This window comes from Haemaphysalis longicornis, unplaced genomic scaffold (assembly GCF_048455015.1).
Source record: "Haemaphysalis longicornis isolate Haplotype H1 unplaced genomic scaffold, Haemaphysalis longicornis Haplotype H1 scaffold_1, whole genome shotgun sequence".
In the NCBI taxonomy this organism is placed as follows: Eukaryota; Metazoa; Arthropoda; class Arachnida; order Ixodida; family Ixodidae; genus Haemaphysalis; species Haemaphysalis longicornis.
Window position 1 is genome coordinate 32,978,914 of NW_027526203.1, and position 22,969 is coordinate 33,001,882.

A 22,969-nucleotide genomic window follows, 5' to 3' on the forward strand; every position below is an offset into this window, starting at 1 on the left:
GTACACCGTCGTTTACCGTCGACTCGTTAGGCTATGTGCAGGATATAAAACATTTACGCGCATTAGGCCATTGACCGCCATTTTTCATAAGCTTACAACGAGATAGTTACCATAGTTACCATTTCAGTTGAAACTCTGAAGATATTGCCTTTACCACTTAGACGGCTGTAAGAAGTCTGTTGACCATTTCTATAAAAAGTACGTTTAGTGAGCATGTCGGCTTTCACAAGTTTTTTTAGAAGAGCATTGCAAAACAACACGCAGCGTTAAGTTCGCCACCCACAATCACAATTTCCTTATTCCAGTGTAGTTTTCATTCGGCAATGTTTTTACGCTCATTAATATCGCCCAGAACAGAATATAACGCTTCCCGCATCTGCGTCGTCTGCTACAGGTCTCTTCAATTTGTCGTTTCGGAATGTCCACGACTGCTCCAGAGGTGCACCACAATTTTTTTTATTCGACTGGCAGAATTTATATTACGAGCGCTGTCCCGGATTGCCCACAAGCTGCTCAGAACTATTCTGGATTCGCAAACAAGAGAAGTCAAGCAAGACGCGTTTGCAAGGAGTTCGCCACAGCGCCAGCTGCTCTCCCTGTCGGTGGTGTGCAGACGCCGGGTTTTCGCACGCGCCTGACCGGAAGGAGACACCGCTGACGTCGGCCGGAGGAAAGGAACGCCGCCATACATCGCGTGTCCATAGAGTTGCGCGTGTCCTCTGCGAGAAGACGCAGTGTGGCCCCTCACGCATACGTCAGTGCGAGCTTGTTGGGGATCGGAGCTCACGATGGCGTCCTTCAACGAGAGGCTCATCCGAGAGGTGAAGAAGTACAATAAGCTCTGGGACCAGCACTCGAAGCTCCACAAGGAGGCCAGCTCCCGGGAGACTGCGTGGGCCGACATCGCCGAAACGCTTGGTGTGACCGGTGGGTAGCGCGGCCGCGTCGGCATTCTGAGCGCCTGCATTGCTTCGGCGTTCCGTAGTCACGGAGGCAGCGTCCCAGTTATTGTAATGCCGTTGCATGACTTCCGAGATCAAGGTTGTAACAGCCGTCTCGAACCAGAGTTTAGGCCCGACGGAAAAGCTTCTGTTGGACGTAAGCTGCGTTGCCCGCTCCACTGCGAACACGTGCGGGGAGGTACAAATTGCGTCAAGTGTGTCCCGCCTGTGCCGTATCAGCTGATGGCTTTCGAGGTGTCTTGCCTGTCTGATAGCGTGTTGGCCCCGGTCTCATAACGTGCGATTTATGCTTCGGTCTGGTGAACCCTTTGGTCAGGTATTCCCGTATACGAAATCGGCAAAGCGTCTTTGTTGTGCTGGTCATGATGGATGCACGACGAAAATGTACTATTTACTGCTGGCCTTTAGAGTGCCATGATCGCATTCTGTGGAAAAATAAACGCTGAAAATTTTTCGCAGCACGAGAATAAGCTTGCGCGCTCCGAATTCAAGTGCGTTATGGCTTTCCCAGGCGATACGCAAGTATGCATAGCTGCTTTGAATGCGGAAGCGTTACGATTTCCATTTGTGCTATATAAAGTGACATTAAGTGTTCCGAGAAATGTTTTGTTTCCTTTTTTTGTGCTATACGAACGCAGTCATCTTCCCTTCCCCAGAATAGGCGTTCTCCGCGGCTGGGGTGCAGCATTTTTGTTTGTTCGTGACGCCGCTGTTCTCCTCGCGTGCTGTGACGTATTCTCCACACGCGCTGCTCTCCGCGACGCTTTTTGGTGCCGTTCGTTGCAGGGCCAACGGCGGCAAATCTTTTGACTCAAGAGGCATACCATTGTTTGGCTTAAAAAATACAAATGCTGACTTTGGATTTTGAAGTGTACCAGGGACAGGAGCGGATCTATTTGAGAGAGCTCACCGCTCAGTCTGTTGTTTCGCGGGTATTTGACAATAATCATGGCAGTTAACGGCCGCTATAGTCGGTGACAACCTTAGATAGCAATCAAGGGGAAGCTACGCAACCGATGTACATCATCTTTGGAAGCAGAAATAGTCGCCAATTGGCTTTCGAAATTAGCAAATCACGTGGCTGTTTTGATATAGTACAAAAAGGAGCCCACGAGCTATGAACAATCATTACGTCCGGTTTACGGTTGCTAGAACTACGATTATTAGACGTTTACTCTGGCGTACTTGGGTGACCACGGGTGGGGTGTCGATGTGTGCCGCTGGCTTCGAATCGCGCATGGCTTGGCTGCACGTGCACGTGGAGCGCGTGCACCAGGAGCTTGCTGAGACTGTGTCCGGTACAATAACGCCAGGCGTAATAGGGACGCCTGACTTGGCGGAGTGGCTTCTGCAAAGGCTCTGCTTCCCCACCCCTAGAACCTTCCCTCGCAAATAAAAAGTCTCCGAACAAAGATAGTTTCGGATCTGCAGGGGCTATCAGTTACCGTGCCTTGTTGTGGTCACAGGCGTGCGTGCAGAGGGTCTTAATTCCGTTCTTTCCCGTGCACCAAACCCTCGTTTAGTGACGCCAGTTTTTTTTAAGCGACGCTTTCTCGGCCTCACTGATGGCGTCCACGTCCGAGTAAATAACACGGAGGAAAGCCAACTTTACGCAATATGTTTCACAGAGGGCCACGTAACATAACAATGGGATGTCGTGGCACACCTACAGAACTTCTAGTAATACCCAAAATATACTTTCGCAGCGCACACTGTCAGCGATGATGATGATGAAATTATAAGCGGGATCGGATTTTGGCTTTGGACTTTCGCAAATTTCGAAATCCAAACTGCCAGAGTACGCTCAGCACTGGAGAAAACGTCGCGTTCTAACCTTCTTTCTCTTAAGAAAGGCTCTTTCGACTTTTTATGCTGCCATCACAGATTCTTTTACCGAATTTCGGAGCCAAACGCGTTACCTAGCTACACTGAGCAGAGGGCTTCCAGCAAAGCTGTATCCGCGCTGTGCTTCCCTCTGCAACTGCCCGATGTTCTCATTGAGGGTGCGCCTTACATGAGCAAAAAAGAGCTATGGACTAACACTTATTTTAGTTTTTTTTAAATTCTGGAAGCCCTATTAATACTCGGCTACGTACGAAAAAGTTTGCGGTCTCTACTTCTTTGAAAGTGGGCGTGCGTTGCAGTCTTGTGTAACGCCGGGGGTTATGACCCCTCCCCTCATGAATTATAATCATGGTTGTATTCTGCTCCACAGCCAGAAAATAAAACGCCCGCCGTACTCGTGCAAAGCTCTGTCTGGCCATTGGAATAGAAAGACGCAAATATCTGGTAATTTCTTTTGAGAAATTAAACGAATTGTGGCACCTTTTCACTGAACAAGTTACGTTGCGAAGTTCATCTAACTTGGGCGTCGGTTACGCGCACTAATTCACATGTGGGGCCCCCACTCGCAGTGAAGGAGTGCCAGACCCGCTGGCGCAGCATCCGGGACATGTACCTGAAGCGCAAGAAGCGTCTGCCCTTCTCCTCCAAGGGCCAGGGGAACGTGCTGGAGCACGAGCTCAGCTTCCTCGATGGCTTCCTCAAACCCCGCACGTGAGTGCACCTCTGTGCTGCGTTGATTTCCATCACGTGGGAAGACTGTTCCGTCAGCAGCCAATGTAGGGAGAGACAGACGTAAGAACCAATTGCCGCGGTTGAAACAACAGTGCAAATGTAATCCTGTACTTACACGCGCGAACTTGTGCCCATAATCATGTGGCTACACCTAACGGCTCTGGAGTTCCTCGTTCTCCTGTTATTCACCCCATTTTCCCTGCCCACTTTCGATGTCGTCATCTGAGCTTCCTTTGTGCTACGCCCCGCAGTTGAGATTGTGCGATTACAATAGCAGTGTTCAGCTGCTTGCCAGCGGATGTGGCGGTAAAGTTCAAGTTTATGCGACACATGAGTCGAGCCAATATAGCGGCACGTGCACATCTTGACTTCGATACAAACTTCGCATTTTCGTTCGCATTCCTATGTTAGCTCACTGATGTGCGGAAGCCTGAACCCCTACGCTTGAATTTCGCCGACCGGTTTGGACAAGAGGGGTCGACCAGAGCTATTGCAGAGCGCTCGGTAGGCTATCGGCGTCATTGTGCATGCGCGCAGCAGGTTTCGCCGCCTCTGCGCACGCAGCACTGGCACCGGTAGCCTACCGGGAACCCTGCCGGTCCGGTTCTCCGCTGTGCTATAATTTTTTCTTGTCTCACAACCTGCCCGTCGCTACGTCCGCGCCGTGCACCTTAGGCGAGTTGGCCATGAAGGACGTCGTTCTGCGCATCTGCAGGCGGTGCCAGCTGCGGCCCGTGGTGTTCAAGCTCGGGCTTGATGAAGGCGGCAGCCCTGGATGTTCCTCGGCGTCGTCCACGGTTCCGCTGCCGTCACCCCCGGAGTCTCCAGACCTGCAGTGGGTTTTGGTGCTGGAAGAGCCGCCAATGGCTCAGCAGCTTCCTCCAGCCCCGCCACCTCCGACCCCTCTTACTCAAGGGGCATCACGTGACCAGGACGAGCTGTTCTGCCTGAGCCTGATGGATCACCTGAGGCGCATCCCGCCAATGGAGCGCCACGTGGCCCGGGCGAAGGTGCTGCAGACCCTGCAACAAATCGAGTTTGGCCTGCCGGACAACTCGGTGGCCCCCGCTCTGGTGCCGTAGCCACAGCGTGCAGATGCTTGCCCGTCGGATCCGAATACGACGGACGTCACAGACCGAAGGGTGTCGAGCAATAAAAGGGTTCAAAGTTGCAAAGTTGCTCTCTACTGTCAAAGTATCTAGATATTTCGGTCCGTTCAACCTTTTTAGCGCGCCTCAGGCCGCATCCTAACGGTGGTTAAAAACCTAAAACGCCAAATGTGGGGCAGCATCTTGTAGTGAGTAACAACGTCGTAAAGGACGCGCCTGGCCTTTGGTTCGTTTAAGTTCCCGGTACAGATGCACTCAATCAGTGGGATACTGAGTCAGATGACAAGAGAACTTTGGATCTGCGGGCCATAATCTGGTTGAGCAGATCTTTGGTGAGTTTCAGTGAGGCGGCTGAGGAAATGCGGACGCCAGTAAATGCGCACTCGAAACTATGTGCAAAATAGTTCATCCAGAAATGAGCACGAACTCGCACGAAAAAAAATTCACAGCATATCCACGGGGTGAATGATGATGAGTGGGCGAAGCTCTTAGGGGAAATCATCGGTAAAACCGTGACTCTTCAGTGAAAGTTCGCCCACTACATCTGTGTCCGAACGTAACGTCTAGAAAGTCTCGCTTAAACCGCGCGTCGGCACCTTGGGGCTGAGCTCGCCTGATGCGTTTTGCAGACGCCTCACGAGCTCTCACTGCATCGGGGTCTGCCTGCCGATACGCGCGCTTTCTCGCCGCTTCCCGTTCTCTGACGTTTTGGAGATCATCTTCGCCCCGCAGCCGTGCCGCTTCGCGTACGGCAGGGTCCTCGCGCCGTTGCCGTGACGCTTGGGCCTCTCGTTCTCGAACGCTGGGATCTTGGCGGCGTCGTCGCGCAGCCAGACGACACGCTTCGGCCTCCCGCTCTCGTACGGCAGGATCTTGGCGGCGGCGTCGCGCAGCTTCACGGAGCGCTTCTGCCTCGCGGGCTCGCACATCTGCAGCCTTATCCATCGGGAGACTCCGAGCGCGCGCCAACAGCGAACGGATTTTATTACAACGCTCCCCGCCATCTAGTAAACAATCCAAGAACTAAACTAGAGGTAGCCACGTTATCTAGTAAACAATCCAAGCGCATCTTTTCATCATATACAAGTACCGCCATCTAGTAAACAATCCAAGAACTAAACTAGAGGTAGCCACGCCATCTAGTAAACAATCCAAGAACTAAACTAGAGGTGGCTACATACATACGTCGAGGATGGACAGACCCACGCCTTAAGGAGCTTCGCCCCTAAAAGTCGAGCACATTGCTTTCTCTGGCGCAGCGTGCTGCGTTCAGAAATCTGGTAGGACCATTTTAAACGACGTTTTTTTGCGGGTGGCAAGCCCTCCCTTCAAAAAAAAAAATTGGGCCCATCTCCTTGCGAGGGGGACTCGAGTAAATGCGTCGCATAGGGGGTGGGTGTATTGCGTTAACGTTTAGTGTTTGGGGAGTTGGCGGTAGTGAATGCGTTGTACCACAGCTTCTTGACGTAGTTTGAATGAGTCAAGGATATAAGGCGCGTTCGTAGCCTTTCATTGTGTGTCGGTTTTGTGGCGCACTGGGAAGAGCACCATGTACCTCGCGTTCCGCCCACAGGTAGTGAATGCGTTGTATCAGCAGCTTCTTGACGTAGTTTGAATGAATCAAGGATATAAGGCGCGTTCGTAGCCTTTAATCCTGTGTCGGCTTTGTGGCGCAGTGGGAAGAGCACCATGTACCTTGCATTCCGCCCGCAGGGTCCTGGGATCGAAACCTGGCGCCGGTAAGTATTATTTTTTTATATAGTGTAGGGGGAGGGGGGCGGACCTGTTGTTGAGAGCGAGGAGGGTAGCGTGATGCGGGAGAGGAGGAGTGGGGGAGAGGGCGCACCTGCGCGCTGAGCTGTTGCGGACGAACGGCGGACGCTACATGTGAGTTAAAGAAATGCTCTGCATTTAAAAGTGTCGTAGCAAGAAATACAATTAAGAAATAGTTTTTTTGTAGACAGTTGGGAATAGCTGACACCCGTAGTAATGCGTCACATCTCTCTGGAACTTAGGAGTGCTACTTCTGTGTACTGACGACAAACGCAAAAGAATTTTCTATACCTTCAATATTAACTGCTCGATTAAACTCTCACTGACGAACTTGTTTGCGTACCATTGCCCATAAAGGTGCAATGTCCTGGTAGAAAAGGGGGACATGTAATCGGGAAGTAGGCGTGGTTGTGCGTAGCCGAGATTGGCTGTCCTGAAAAACCTGAAAACAGTTTTCTTTGTTCTTTTGAAGGAATAGGTAAGAACTACGAATGTACAGAGTGTTACATTGATAATTGTAATACTTTAAAAGACTTTCGTGAAACGCTTCTCGGTTCGCACTTAAACTTCACACGAAAATCGCATTTTGTGGTCTATTTTGTTTGACACTGAGGACAACCACGGTACTTGCATGTTTACTCTGAAAATAAATAAAAACGATTTTCGCCTGCGGCAAAATGGCGGGCGATTTGGACCTGCAAGCCAGTGGAAGTTGATGTTAGAACGATGGCGCCACCTGCGGTGTGTAGAGCGAAATGCACGGTGGGGATTCACGGTAGGAAGGAGCCAACATGGCTACGAGGGCCACCACTGGAGAGGCCGGCGCTGCGACCGTTTTGATGTCACTTCTAGAATTCCCGTTCCCTTCTTGCTGCATAATTGGCTTGGAACGCGTGAGACTTCGCTTAGGACGCGCCTTCTGAGTGTATTTTCGTGTTAATTTTCGGCGTATGAAGTTAATTATCAGTGTGTGAAGCGTAGTTTGACCTCATGGGGATTTTATAAAAGTGTCAACTGAGCTAGGCTGCCCACACACGACTTGAGCTTGGTGGTGTATGCGGACGTATGCGACCGAACCCGATGGAAGCGTAAGACGCAAAATCTAACAGCGAGCATCCCAAGCTGCTTGCGAGCTGCTGGATAAGACCCTTTTCTAAAACTCGCCGCGCGCAATCTCATTGAATACAGACAAAAGCCCGAAGTGCAATTAAAAATTCCCATGGTGAGGTCCTGATTTAAGGTAAATATAGAAATGTCTAAACCCGCTCGAAGGTGTTGAAAACTCGCGTTAATACAATTCATACATTGCGGACAAGTCTCGAAAAGTGAACGTATAAGCCATACAGAGTACTAATGATCGTTAGTCAAATCGCGACATAAATATAAAAAAAATATTGAAGGGGAGATGGGCACTGCTTAAGCCAAACTGCAGATCATACCAGCACTTTTAAGCATGTGCGGCGAAGCACTCCGCTCACCGTTCTCACGTAATCATTCAATTACCAGGCAAAGCGAGCAGTATATATGCGCGGTGAGATCACAACTGAGCGGTGCGTTTCCGTGGCTGTTGCAAGGTCTATTTTTTTGCACTTTGCACACAGAGTCTCGTAAATATCAGGTCGCAAGTATTTCATAATGAATTAACAGCGTACATTTCTCGCCATCAATTGCATCGTCCTTGGCGTTAGCTGGCTGCGTAGGAGCTGTCGGTGGCGACGGTAGCAACTACCGACGCGGCGGTGTCGCCGGGAACAAGCGAGTCGCTGATTGCTTGTCCGGATTATGCGGTCTGGAGGCAACTTTTTTCTGTAAGTTCCACCAAAAACGCGAGGAGGGTGCACACGGTAGCCACAACAAAAAATCCCGGGTCATCTCCACTAACGCGAAACCTGGGGAGGGGCGAAGCATGCAATGTATAAGTGTATTCTTGGCACCTCTGCTTTTTTGCTAACGGAGATGAAATTGTTGGGGGGTAGAGGTATGCAGCTTTGCTGTAAGGCTCTTGTCTTTGAAGCGCAAAGCTGTCTAGCGCGAGGCGTAAAGGAGTGTCCCGGTGTTTTTTAGTACGCGTTACGTTCTAGCGCGAGGTGTAAGCGAGTTTTCTGGCGGTGGTGGTGGTTCCAAAGAAATGGCGCGTACCCACTCAGGGGGATTGGCCAGGAAATGGGCGCCTTACCGAAAGAAATTAGGTAATTTTTGAAGGGAAAGAAAATTTTTTAATTATTAGGATGGATTAGCAGTATATGAGTAGAGAAATAAAAGTAAGGAGATTAGAGAAAGAAAAGAAAAAAGGTAAAAACGAACACCATTTAATGAAAATTGGAAGTAAGAAACACGAAGAAAGTGGTACAGACGGAGCAGTGAGTCGTAATCGTCATTAAGACGACGATGAAGACGACAGGAAAGTGGCGATACTCGTAGGTGGTGCCCCGCTATGTTCTCGAGGCCAATAGTGCACTGGAAACTATTAGTTCACTGGGCGCCTGTTTAGAAGCGAAGAATCAAACTCGGGTAAAAATTTCAAGGTTGTAACTTCAGGACTTTTTGTACAAGTAGTACAAATGCTGCAAAGTTGGGAGAAAATAAGACTCTGAGCCAAGTTTGACATTTTATCACCATGCGCAGTGCTTTTTTTTTTTCGTTCTTTGAGTTTGCTTCGTTCGCGCTCGTGGGGTTTTTCAAGGAAGTGTAGCTTTGGTGGCTAGCGCTAGTGTCCCTAAATAAAGGTGCATTTATTTAGTGGCTCCAGCTAGCACGAAGCGGTCAAATTTGCCTTTCGCCGCGAAGCTGGAAATCGTAAATTGAGTCGAACGCGGTGAGAAGTCAGACGTCTCCGTCAGGCACGAGACTCCCGAGAACACTATCTCAAAGTAGGTTCTGAGCAGATGCCACTAAAGGATCTACCGACTTGTGCGTGCTGGTGATGATTGAAAATCCTGAGGAGTGCAACGAAGCAACCGCCAGTGTTCCCGAAGTTGATTGATTGATCGTGGGGTTTAACGCGAAGACACAACGCAGGCGATGAGGCGCGCCGTAGTGGAGGGCTCCGGATTAATTTTGACCACCTGGGGATCTTTATCGTGCGCCGAAATCTCGTACACACGGGCGTTTTTGCTTTTCGCCTCCATCAGAAAAGCGGCCGCCGCGGCCGGGAATCGAACCCGCGACCTCGTGCTCAGTAGCGCAACGCCTTAGCCACTGAGCCACCGCGGCGGGTAGTGTTCCCGAAGTGCGGAGCGAGCTGTTGTTGTTGGATCAACGGTCGGCGAGTTTGGGAGTGTCGCGACCACAGAAGAGTTAGGAAGACCATATCCTTGTACCGAGCGCTAAGTGAAAGCGGGAGAGGAAAGCGACGACGATCCTTTGCCTCCGAAGTGACTGGTGCGCTCGCACTAGTCCTGAGCTTCTTCGCAAATGCGAGATTGCCGCCTCAGCTACTCCGACCCTTCAGACAATAAAGGCCAGAATGGATGGAGCGAACTTTCACGAAGAAATTCGCGCGGCGGAAAATCTGACGTGGGAGGACGCCGTGTGTTCGTCGGGCTGAACTACAAGGAGCGAATACACGGCACCCGCAGCCTTTTTGGTACAGGGTGTTTCGGTACGGTCTTTTCGGTGCACGGACCTTTCGGGGCACGGGAGTTTCGGGGCACGGTTCATTGGGGACAGGGCGGTTCGGTACAAAGACGAATTCAGGTGAGCGCTGTAGGCTACGCGCGTTGTTGACTTGGAGGTTGCAAGCACGCAATTAGTATCTATTTATTGCAGATGTTCTTGTTCGCAACTCTGCGTTATATTGGCCCAGAAGGTGGTTATGCGGCCATGCCAAAAAGCGTCTGTTTATTGTTTAATATTAGCTGAAATATTTTAACCCTTTGGAAGCTTCACTTTAAAAAACGCAGAAAGCCAAAACGAACAACCTTGGCAGCACTGCGCATCCTTGGTGCCAAAATACCGCAGCTCCGTCAAAAAAAAAAAAAAAAAAATTGCCTCTCTGCCCTGCTTAAGATGATTAGAGAGGAAGCTGTTCAGCCCAAGGACGCGAGTTCGATACCCGGCCGTAGCGGCCGCTTTTCTGATAAAGGCGAAAAGCATAAAAAAAAAATCACGCATCTCCACGAAGGGAATCATGACAAGTGGGCGAAACACTGGGGATCGTTCTTACCGTAAATCGCTCGTGACATTGCCCACTCGCGCATGTAAATGAGTGACAACACGTGTGTACAGTATATACTCTGGGGCAGCTTGTTGTCGGTGTTGCCGTTTTGCCGCCGATTCCCGAGCTCTCGCCTCCAGGGTAGCTTGTTGTCTGCGTAGATGTTGAGACGCCGCATGGCGCACCTTACGTTCATTTTCATCCATGGCGGAAAGAGAATGTGTGGGCTAGAACGCGCATTCTACGCATTTGCACCGCAGCTCTCTCTCTCTCTCTAAACCTTTGTGAACCTTTTATTTTGTTCTTGTTAACCTTTTGTGAGCCTTTTGTTCAAAGATGTTTCGATTTACACGGAGCTGTGCCGTGAGCACGGACTCCGGACGGACAAGCCTCGGCCCTAAGGTGCTTCGCCCCTAAAACGCCCGTGTGTTCGAGATTTCGGCGCATGGTAAAGATTCTCAGGTTGTAAAAATAAATTCGGAGCCCTCCACTAGGGCGCGCCCTGTGTAGCGTCGGCGTAGGGTGCCTGGATGTTCCTCCTGCCGCCCCTCCGTGACGGGTGGAGACAACTGCGTCGTCTGCTACGGAAGCCGCCATGTTGTTCCCCGCTGCTGGGACAGCGCGCTGTAAGCACGGGGATGTGCTATCGGATTCTTATATGCATACGCATTCCGTGGCCACAAACCGCTTCCAGAGTGAAGGAGAACTTATTTGTGGGCTTGTTTGTACGTCTTAACAGTGAAAACACTGCGCTAGCTAAGTTGACAAGACGAAATAGCGCGAGAAACACGGCACACAGAGGTGCATCCGTGCGCTACCGCGTACGTGCGTCTGCCACTTTTTTTGTTTTGTAAACTTAAGTCAGCGCAACGTCTCTACACTTTTATATGTAACACGCATAATAATGCATCAATGAGGCTCGCTTCTTGATCGTTAGTTTTGGTTTTAAATCTCATCTGCGAAAAAGTTGCGTCTTATAAGTGCATTCGACCGGCAATGTATTGTGCAAAGACTTCGCGGGAGAGGTATGTTACATGAATCGCTCTGTTCTTCCACTAAGTCTGTCTGATTTCGCAGTTAAAAGATATTAATCATGAGCCTTCTTTGCCGAAAATCATAGCCGCAAAAAGCATACCTTGTATATGCAAGATAATGCGCAAATGGCGAAGCGATGACTCAGTTGTTTCAGTAGTGTAAATAGTTGTTTCTCCAAGGGGAAAACAAAAGCTAAAAGTGAATGAACGAAATAGCAGAGGCTTATCTAAAGCACCGCGGTTAACACATAAAGAAAAAAAAAGAAAAATCTGCCAAGAAGCCCCAAATGTAAACGCTTTGTAAATGAGCAAAACTGCCTAATCGGCGAAGCCATTTAATAGGTACAGTAAATAGTGGCGCAGCATGCAGAAGTTAATTTTGGGTGAGGACCTTAGAGCTGTGCACGGGCCGAAATTTCTAGGCCCAGCCCAATTCGCCCCCATAGAGACATGGCCCGGGCCCGGCCCGGGCCCGAGAAATTTATAAAAATTGAGCCCGAGCCCTGCCCGAGCCCGACGAATATTTAAAATCTGAGCCCGAGCCCGGCCCGAGCCCGACAAACTTCTAGAATATGAGCCCGGCCTGAGCCCGCCAGAGTGTTGTTAAAAATCATCCCTAGTCCGACAAGATATAAACATGAACTTGAAGAAGTTTGCTGTTAACCTAAAAAGCGTAAGCACAAAGTGAACACGACTACTTTAGAGTGTTGTTAAATATCATCCCTAGTCCGACAGGATATTAACATGAACTTGAAGAAGTTTGCTGTTAACCTAAAAAGCGTAAACACAAAGCGAATACGACTGTCTAAGATTTAAATTTCCTTTAAACTTGGACCGAACTTTGTACAACTTATCCTCACTTAGAAGCTGTATTTTCGGTAGCTGTGTAACTTCATTTGCCACTTCATTTGCCAGTCTTCGAAATCAAGGCACACCCGAGGATACCTTAAATGATTCCGAGTAAGGGGATTTTTTTATTATTGTAATTCTTCAACAGATATTGCACCTTGCGTTCTTCCATTCCTTGCTGAAATTTGATCAGACGATGCGTCCGGTATCACCATTTGAATTTTGTCTTTCCCTCAAGTTACGTTGGCAGCATGATTTTATCTGCGCTTCTGTTCTTTCTTGCCTTTAGTCATGGCTGTAAAAAAATTCTTGCGCGAAATAATTATGGGCTCTGCTTAGAAAATTGGTTCTTCAAACTCTGCACACACTGCGAAATCCAGGCCACGTTTGTTCTGATTGTTTTAGTTCGAAAAGGAGAGAGCAAATACAATCATGTTGTAGTCGGTTGCTGGAGTGCCCTCGTTTTCTGGCCCGCTCTCTCCCACTAAGCTGATGGTTTGATTGATTGTAGGGTTTAACGCGCCGATGCAACGCAGGCGATGAGGCGCGCCGTAGTGGAGGGCTCCGGATTAATTTTGACCACCTAGGGATCTAACGCGCGCCGTAATCTCGTACACACGGGCGCTTCTGCTTTTCGCCTCCATCAGAAAAACGGCCGCCGCGGCCGGGAATCGAACCCGCGACCTCGTGCTCAGCAGCACAAATTAAGCTGATGGGACCCAGACGTTTCGTTTTTTGATGTGAAGGCTTTCTAAGTGCAATCGTCTTTTTATCATATCTTTTAACGGTGCGGTAGTGAATCAGCACTTCCTTTTTTTTTTGTTTTCACTTTACCTGAAATATCAACAAGAAAACTTTCTCTTGCCAACAATTTAGAATTTGCTGCACAGGATAGCCGTGCCTCAGGAACTGCCCGGGCCGGATCGGACCGGCACGGCCCGGCAAAATTTTGGTTCAAGCCCGAGTCCGGCCCGGGCCCGAAATAATGCGTGCTACCCGACCCGAGCCCGGCCCGCGGGTCGGGCCGAGCTCGGGCTTTCGGGCCGGCCCGGGCCCGCGCACAGCTCCAGTGGACCTACCCTCAAAAATGGAGGAGGGGAACTTCAAAGAAAACTATCAGAAAAAAGAAAAATCGATTCACAATCGATTCATAATTAAAAGTAAAAGAGTTGGGGATCATTTGGTAAAAAGTTAAAAACAAACAAACACAACCAAACAAAGCAAGAAGTCATGAAATATAATTCAAAGGGAACTGATTACGACAGCAAGTCTCCCAGTTTGCTACACAGAGCCACATCTCGTTATAATACTCAAAATGATGCAATGAAATCCCAAAAGTACGTGACTGGTTCAGCACCTTCACTTGATCAATTAAAAATATTAGACAAGATACCACCACAGAAACATTCGCCAACATTCGCCAACCATTCCTGCAGTGGTTTGTGCACAGAGGCACGCAGCAACAAGGCATTTTGAGCCGCTAACCGCGGCCAGACTGCTACAGCACGTCAACCGCGGTTCCGCCGCAGTAGCGGGCGGCGATCGTAATGGCGGTCGGTGGCTCCGAAAACCGGTCGAGGCGGCGAGGGACCCTGCAAAGGATGTCTCCACCCTTCACGGAGGGGCGGGCGAGGAGGAACATCCAGGCACCCTACGTCGGCGCGTTAAACCCCTGTTGCCTACGTTGTCATCCCACCGCTGACAACCCGTTGTTGCATCCGGGAAGGCCGACCTGAGCCGACCTCCGTCACCTCCGACATACGTGTGGTAGCGTGGTTTGAAGCGAGCTGCCAGCCAATGTTGCAGCCATGAAGAAGTCCAGGAGCCGTAGGCAAACATAAATGTTTACTTCATAGCGAGAGATGAGCTGAAGCCAAAGAACAATGCCTTGACGGGCGAGGTTACAGTAAAGGACTCGAGCAGAGTGACAGCATTGATTCACTGCTCAAACAGGAATGAACTACAGCGCTTGGGGGGGTCTTATTTATACCCAAATCGCCAACGGTCGAAACAAGCATTCCCTCTAGGTTGTGCACACGTCACGAACGGCACAGACACACACAACACTCCTTCCAGAGTTCTTGAACAGTCGGTAGTAGCGGCGCACGCTGTGTCCAAGAGAGGGGAGAGAGGAGGTCTCCGCAGCGGACGCGGGGCCTTCGTGTCTTTGGAACAGGTCTCGGCCTGTTGCGTCGGCACGGCATCGAAGTTTGACCACGCCGACAGATAGGCGCCAGAGATCCAGGCAAGTCGCAGCTTGTCTGAATTGCCGGCTGCAAGTGTGAGTCACCGACAAGGAGGGCCTGTTTGAAAGGCGCACGTAGTGGAGGCTTCGCCGCACAGGCGAGGAGTGTTGAAACAAAGCCCAGCGGAGGGCTCATTCGTAGCACCCCACAACCAGCTTCAGTCAGGAAGCCGTTTGAATACCAATGAAACTGATGTCACGAAACGAATCACAAATGCGCTTGAATTAGAATCTCTCAATACGGTCGATTCCCGTAAGACGAAGTCCACGGGGACCGCACAAATCTTCGAACTAACCGAACTTCCATTTAAACAGAAAGCACAATAAGAACATGGCAAGTTGTAAGCAACACGTCCCCCTTGATTTTGTTCAGAACATCGACTTTTATGGCTCATTCGAGGGCATGACACGGTTTGCCCTCATAGTGCGGACTTATCGCTACAGTCGAAGCCGGAATTAGCGATCAGCGGGCAAACTGTCACACGAAATAGTGCGCGACAAAAAAAAAAAAAAATTGAGGACCTGAAGAGAGAGGGATACGTACCCTGGCGCGAGTCTCAACTGACCTGGCTGCGCGCGCACTCGGTAATTGCGATGACGCTGTCATAATACAGAGCACGGTGGTGTTTTGGCGCTTAAAAATTTTGAATTTCATCAAGCAATGACGGCCAACTGAATGCTTTTTGTTCCAAATAACTTCCATTATCTTCTTATTATCGAGAAATTGATTTTATTGAATCCCATGTATAACCACCGGGACCAGAACGTCACTTCCACTTAACCAGAAATGACAATTAAGCGACTTTTAATGATCGAGAGTCGATTGTATCCTGTTTACTAATGCATCGACCGGGCACAGTCCGAACAAGCGCAAGGAACAAAACATGATTATTTTAAAGACGATAGTCTTTCTTGGGCTACTTAAACGCAGAAATTTTGGTCTGTCTGTCTGTCTGTCTGTGACTTGATTCAGCCACCTGGCCAAAGTGAAACAGAAGCTGCGCAATAGTGTTATATATCCACAGTCAAATGTAGCGTCTAAATCCGGTGTCAATGTTCATACTCGTCAACATTGTTGAACAAGAGCAGGACATTACGTAAATTTAAGGCAGAAATTCAATACATGAGTGATATATGCGGTGTTCTTTTATTAAAAATTTATGGATGCTTGGTTTTTTTTATAGCAAATAAAATACTACATCAACTGCAGAAAACCGTCGTCTGCTGCTGCCCGCGCTGCTATAGCTCCTGGCGGTATTTAAGAAATCAAATCGCAACAGCAACGAAAGGTTCCACTAAATTGGTTCCACGTTTCGCTTGAAACACCACTCGTGGAGTAGGGCAACGAGGTTTGATAAACGTTGTAATCGGGTGCCTCCATTTACGCGCGTCTCCGCCGTACGGCAGCGCTGGCATCGAGGCACCCGACTTGGAGCAGTGGAACGTGGTAAATTTAAAGGAACTTGAGCAAACCTCTAGTGTGTTACCTCAGGAGGAACGGGATAGGAGAGGAACAGCATGAGAGATGACCGGGAAATCGAAGGGAGGCATTTACTTTGCAGGGACACCAGTCGACTGTCGTCTTTCGTCAACATTTCCAACGAAATGAGCAGATACGGGACTTTATTTTCGTTTTAGTCTATTTTTTCAGTCCACGATAGTAATCAAGTTGAAAGGGCTGCAGTTTTTTCCTGATAGACAAAGATGCGGCTCCCTGTTTCACGTTGTCTTAGGGACGCTAATGGAATGTCTTAGGAGCAGCGGCTTGATGTTATTTGTATTAAAACTGCGACTGGTGCGACCAGTGATATTGCCTGAGATAAAACTCCCCACGATTATGTAGCCGCTTCAGCAGTCAAACGTCATATATACGTTTCAGGGTCTTTTCAGAAAAACAAGAGTCGCAGCCGTTTTCTGTAACCATTCCCCTGCCGTAAATGTGCAGGCGAGCTCAATATTCTTTGGTTTTATCAACGATGCGAGAACTGCGGGAGCATTTGTGGGTGATAGTTCAAGAGAGTGAATTGCTGGGCTAGTTGGTTCATAATGTTCAGAAAAGGGAAAACCAGCGAGCAGAACGCAGGACAAGAGGAGGAGGCACACACACAACACCGCTGGACTAACAACTGGTTTATTCGGCAGAAACACATCACATTTATACACCAAAACCTGCGCGCGCGCACACTTTTGAACAACGAGGAGAGCCGAACTAAAAAGATAAGAATTCAAATTCCTTTTCTGTGATAACAACCGAAGGAACACTAACGCAACTCTGTTTATTCTTTCTTATAAAATACGCTTCTAGCAGTTCTCGCTCACGTCTCGTTTTCCCACGACCGATAATGCTAGCGAGGTGCAACCGTGGGGCACAATCCTGGCAATCTTTTACATGCAAAGCTAGATTGCTTCCCGTGCCCGAGCCTAAGGTACCTCGGTGCTGCCTCAGGCGTTCATTTAGACACCCGCAAGTCTGCCCAATGTATATTTTTCCACAGGACAATGGGATAGAATAAACCACCCCCACTGCGCACATGGTGAACCTCGTCTGGTGGTTAGTTTTGCAAGTGTCAGCTTGCCTCTTCCCACCCGAGATTTGGGGGCACAGACCAGAAAGTTTGCGGGGAGCCGAGAAAACCATGTTTTTCTCTTTTTAGTTCGGCTCTCCTCGTTGTTCAAAAGTGTGCGCGCGCGCAGGTTTTGGTGTATAAATGTGATGTGTTTCTGCCGAATAAACCAGTTGTTAGTCCAGCGGTGTTGTGTGTGTGCCTCCTCCTCTTGTCCTGCGTTCTGCTCGCTGGTTTTCCCTTTTCTGAACATTTGTGGGTGAGTGCGTCCTGGCGTGCGCGTGCACGGGAATCAGTGCGTGGGTTAGCGCCATTGCAGGAACAGCTATTATCTCTACGCCGGTGGGCGTTTGGGGCCACTGTAATCATTTTCTAAGCATCGAATTTTTCTGCCGAGGAATTTTCCTTCTCCTTCGGCGGTATTTTATTCAGCATTGAAACCCAATGTGCAGAAAACACACGCACGCACGCGCTTTGTTAGATTGAACACACATACTCTCCTGTCCTTTTCCAGCTTCTCATGATCATGTGCGCACCAATGGCAAAGTGCATGCCTTGATATCGAACCAATATATGGGTTGGAATTATGCGATAAACTGTGTATAGACGTTCCTCCATTAGTGTATTTATTTATTTATTTATTGAGATACCCTAGGAGCCAAGACGCTATTGGGACCAACCGGCAAGCCGGACAGGCGACTCATACTGCAACACGTCACCCACTGGGACCACTTCCGGCACTGCCTTTGCCAGGAGGACCTGAGGGAGGGAGATGAGCTGTTCGCGGGCCTGATTCGCCGAGCCAAGCGAGCCACGCGGAGCTGCTCCATTGCCAAGGACGCCACCACGCCGGACCTAAAGCTGCTGCAGCTGTGAGTGGAGCAGAACCGGGCTGGGAGGAAGGCGCAGCGCACCGGAGCCAGGATTGAGTGGACGGCGTACCAACGCGTGGACGCGGCCTGCCGACGGCACGCCAACCGCCTCAGCAGGCAGCGTTGGGCCGAGCTGTGCGTTAGCTCGGAGGCCGACCCATGCTGCCGCCGCCTCTGGGGCATTTTCCAGTCGGTCCTCAAGCCCCGTGGTAAACGCAACCCCCTGGCCGCACTGGCCATCAGGAGGAATTCCAGCTACGAGGAGCTGGCCGGGCTCTTCGCGAAGCACTTCCTGACGCCACACCAGGTGGCAGCTGGGCAGGTGGTTGCAGCGCCGGAGGAGTCAGAGGGACGTCCATTCAATGACACCCCCATTACGGAGGCTGAACTGCGTGGGGCGTTGCGCTTCTGCAAGCGAAAGTCGGCACATGGGGCTGACGGCCTCACCTACCAGTTACTGCGCAACCTGGACGAAGTGGGGTTTGCGAAGCTTCTGGCAGCCTACAACCGCATCTGGGCGACAGGGCGGCTGCCACCCGATTGGCTGCTGCCCATCGTGCAGCCCCTCCCCAAACCAAGCCGGAGTTTTGGGGCACTTACGCCCTACCGCGCCATGGCCTCTTACCTCCTGTGGCTGCAAGCTGCTGGAGCAGGTGGACCTGCGCAGGATGCAGGCCATCACAGCGGTGGAGGAGTTGATCTCGGAGCAGCTCACGGGCTTCCGGAGGCATAGGGCAGCGACGGACTCCATTGCCGACGTGGTGGCAGCACTGCAGCATGCCCGTGAGACCAGGCAGGTGGCAGCCCTGCTGCTACTAGACGTCAAGGGCGCCTTCGACAACATGCAGCGCCCTTCCATCTCCATGGCCATGGAGGAAGGTGGCATTGCGGGCAAGCTGCGGAGTTTCGTCGAGGTGTTCCTGACGGGCCGCACGACGTGGGTGCACGTGGGCAGCGCCCTGTCGGTGCCCCCGTCCAGTGGACGTGGGCCCCACGCAGGGCTCAGCCGTCAGTCCCTTCCTGTTCAACCTGGTTATGGCAGCACAACCAGACTGCCTGCCCAGAGGAGGGGCTCACAGGGTGTACATGTCTGTGTACACCGACGACGTGGCCCTTTGGGTGCTGGGTCCCAAGGGGAGCTGCCGAAGCGTCGTGCTGTAGCTGCAGGTGGTGGTGGACGCGGTGCGGGCCAAGCTGGTCAATGTTGGCCTACAGCTGTCCACGAGCAAGACGGAGGCGATTCTTGTGCGTCCGGATGCCCAGTCCCGTTGCAGGGCCAGGTGCCTGCATATCGATGGCGAGGAGCTCAGCTGGAAGACCAGTGTGCGCTACCTGGGGCTCACACTGGACCACTGCGTTAACTTACGGCAGGCCACGAGGGAGCTCCGAGCCAGGGAACAGATGGTCACCACGGCCGTGCGAAGGGTGGCCGCCCGGGACCGCGGCTGCTCGTAGAGAACGGCCCTGTGGCTCTACAATGCCACAGCTGTGGGGCTGCTAATGTACGGGGTGCCACTGTTCACGCCGCCCAAGTCCAGGTGGCGGCAGCTGGAGGGCGACCACCGCAGGGACATCCACACCTTCCTGGGCCTGCCTCGAGACTCGCAATGTGCAAAGACGCTGGGAGAGGTGGGGGCATGTACGCTCCAAATGCCGCGGACCAGCGCACTCTGGGCCAAATTGACCGCCTGCGGAGGGCTGAGGGAGGCAGCCCACTGCTGCAGCGGCTGCATACACACCGCCACTAGCGTATGGGGCGCATAAGGTGGTGGCTCCCGTGGAAGCATGTCGGGCCCTGGAGGACGACGTGTGCACGGACATCCCGGGCCTGCGCAGTAAGCCGCGGACGTCGCACTGCGGGCAGGTGCAGCTGGCCCGGGGCGTCGTGTGGGGTGACTTGGAGGGCCACACCCTGGTCTACACAGACGGCTCCGTGCGGCAGCGGGAGGGTTCGGCCACTGTAGCAACAGTGCTGGGGAGGCCACCAGGCAGGCCCGGCTGCACTACGCCGCATCATCCGCCACGGCCGAAGTGGTGGGCGTAAGCCTTGGCCTGGACGTACTGCTGGAGCTGGAGCCGTCCCCCAAGCGCTGCACCCTGCTGTGCGATTCCCGAGTAGCCCTACTGCGGATGCGGGAGGGTGACCCGCTCTCCCTCCTGGTGCGGGCCGTGCGGAACAAGGTGGCCCGGCGGGCTGAACGGGGAGCTCGCATGCGGTTGCAGTGGGTTACAGGCCACATTGGGATGGAGGGCAACGAGAGGGCAGACAAGCTGGCTGCCGACGCCCTCGAGCTGCTCCTTTCGCCCACGGCGGCCCAGGCAGCTGCGGATGACGCCCGCCTGCTGATCCAGCGGCATGTACGGGCCCAGCACCCTGACCCGAGGTTGGCTGCTGGAGAGGCCCCACCACCCATACGGGCCACACGGATGCGCCGAAAACAACGCTCGGCTCTCCTGCGCTTCCGCGTGGGGTGCTTGTGGACGGCCGAGCGAAAGCACCGCCTGCAGCTCGTCGACGACCCGTCTTGCCAGCACTGCCGGGTGGCTGTCCAGACCCTGCCGCATCTGGTCCTGGAGTGCCCCCAGTTTGTGTCAGGGAGGACCGAACTGTTGGCAGCCTTCGGGGCAGGAGCTCGGGACGTAGAAGAATTTCTGTGGCCGCCAGGAAGTGCCGGAGAGCGGGACGGAGTCCATAAGGCTCTGGGGTCCTACCAGAACGCCTCAGTACTCCTCCCGGCTCCACTTTCCCCCCAGCTAAACCGAACTGTGGCCGTTTTTGTGTGTGTGTGTGTGGGGGGAGCTTTTTCTTTTTGTTTCTCCATAGTGTTTTAGAGTTTAGCTTGTATATATTGTACACATGTCTTAGTTAGTCCTGTATGTATGCATATATGTATCCTCCCTATCTCTCTCTTTTCCCTTTCATGTACAACTTGTGGGATGTGTGAGAGGTTCCTCGGGGACCTTGCCAGCACTCTGGGGTAGGCCCCCACGCTAGCTCCCGGAGTGTCAACCACGCGGGCTCCCATGCCTACGGCAGCCCAGCGAGGTTCGCCGATACGAGAACACAGTAGACAGTAGTGCCGAAGCACAGCCGTGTATATGGGTAATCCCAAAGCATGTGAGCACAAGGCTCGACGGCGTTCACGAATCACGCCGTCCGGGTCGTGACCGCGAACGGGAGGCAGGCACTCATGGCGCGCGACAAACAAAGCTCCCACCTCAGATACATGTATCCGCCGACATCGCCGCGATGTTCCGCCGAAACAGCCTCGACCTGGTCTCCGACAAGACTCTCATCGTCTCCCTCTCGCGCACACGTTCGCGACGCCCGCACGCCTATGCCTATGCCCGCACGGACCGGTGATGCCATGTCTCGGGGGCGCCGACGAACCAGCGGAGCGCCGGACCGGTTTCAGCGCACAAGCGTCTCTCCCGATGCGCAGCCGGCTCGGGATCGTGGGCCATGGTTCTCCGCGATTCCCACAAACTGTGTTCCCCATTCCTCACCCCCCCCCCACCAGCAGGCATTCCGGTGTCCACCCTTAGGTAAGAGAAACTACGAGTGCTGGTGGTCTTTCCTTTCCATGTGGACAATAAATTCTATAATTCCTCCATTGCGCATAAAACAAAAAAATTGCATACAAGTTACACATGTCAAATTGATTGCAGGGTGAAAAGCCAGCACATACATTGCAAGGTTGTAAAAAAAGTACAAAAAAATATTGGTACAGAACGAGAGCGTATGTTCACTTCCTAAAAACGCTAACAGAGCACTCTGGAACGAGGGCAGCTCGGCTAGGTTTGCCACACTGGCAGGCAGCATATTCCAGTCGGCAATACTAACTGGTAATGGTGAATTTTGGTATTTGTTAGTTTTGGAGCATATGGGTGTGACTTCATGCACATGATCGATGCGTGCTGATACATAAGTAGCTGGATGAACATGACTGCTTGAAGGCAATAAACCACTGGGATAAAAAGCATTGAAAAATGATAAGCGACAGTATTTTCTTCGAATTTCCGAAGTTTGAGAGGCGCATTTATTGCCGAAACACTCTCATAGCGGGAAAAACATGAAGGAATCAACCTAGCCGCTTTGCTCTGTACTCTTTGCTCCAGGAAGGCTGTCAGATATTACTGGAGCGTGTGCCATGTAATAGAAGAGTACTCTAACGAAGGAAGAATTAAAGAACTGCGTGCATGCCGTTTAGTTTCAGAGTTTCCAAGCTGTAAACGTCGTTTTAGAAGGCCCAGTTTTTTAAAAGCTTTACTATATGAGTGTTCTATATGAGTGTTCCAGGTTAAGTTTGAACTAACAAAAATACGGAGATACGTAAACTGGACTGACTCTATAGGGACCGGGCAGCTTGACGGGTGGCGCCACCACTCGGCGCTCCCCTCGTCAGTGTAATGAGCCGGTGCATTGGACTACACAGCCTCCTGTTATTTTTGTCGTGTTTGCTTCGGTGCTTTGAATGTTTTAGTGGTGTTGTGGGCGGACATGTGAGATGAAACGAGGTTTAGACAGATGTGTTGGGTTGTTAGATGCAGTAACGGCTACATAAACTTGTCGGCGTTTCTAAAGTTGTGTATCGGCTACAATGGCATGAGCGCTTTTTGCAGCGATCTACGCTTGGCTCCACCCGTTCTAAGATCGGGGAAAACTACTATATTAGTATTAATTTCTTCTTAAATGCACTAACGGCTACATAAACTTATTTGACGCTTCTAAGTTTGGGAATGGGCTACATCGACACGAGCGCTTTTTGCAGAGCTCTGCGCCTGGCTTTGCGCGATCTGAGTAGGAATAAAACTCTTAATATTAGTA

General features: G+C 51.3%; 2 protein-coding genes across 2 annotated transcripts; both read left to right on the forward strand.

Moving 5' to 3' along the window:
• Positions 1–698: 698 nt before the first annotated feature.
• On the forward strand, positions 699–4,666 carry LOC144163543 (uncharacterized). Its single transcript, XM_077694414.1, has 3 exons — positions 699–927; positions 3,377–3,518; positions 4,255–4,666. The coding sequence occupies exons 1-3, from the start codon at positions 789–791 to the stop codon at positions 4,619–4,621; spliced, it is 648 nt and encodes a 215-aa protein (XP_077550540.1). The 5' UTR covers positions 699–788; the 3' UTR covers positions 4,622–4,666.
• A 12,015-nt stretch (positions 4,667–16,681) lies between these two features.
• On the forward strand, positions 16,682–21,505 carry LOC144162708 (uncharacterized). Its single transcript, XM_077693381.1, has 9 exons — positions 16,682–16,704; positions 18,259–18,697; positions 18,783–19,125; positions 19,184–19,260; positions 19,309–19,386; positions 19,597–19,780; positions 19,866–20,101; positions 20,212–20,460; positions 21,431–21,505. The coding sequence occupies exons 1-9, from the start codon at positions 16,682–16,684 to the stop codon at positions 21,503–21,505; spliced, it is 1,704 nt and encodes a 567-aa protein (XP_077549507.1).
• The last annotated feature ends 1,464 nt before the right edge of the window (positions 21,506–22,969 follow it).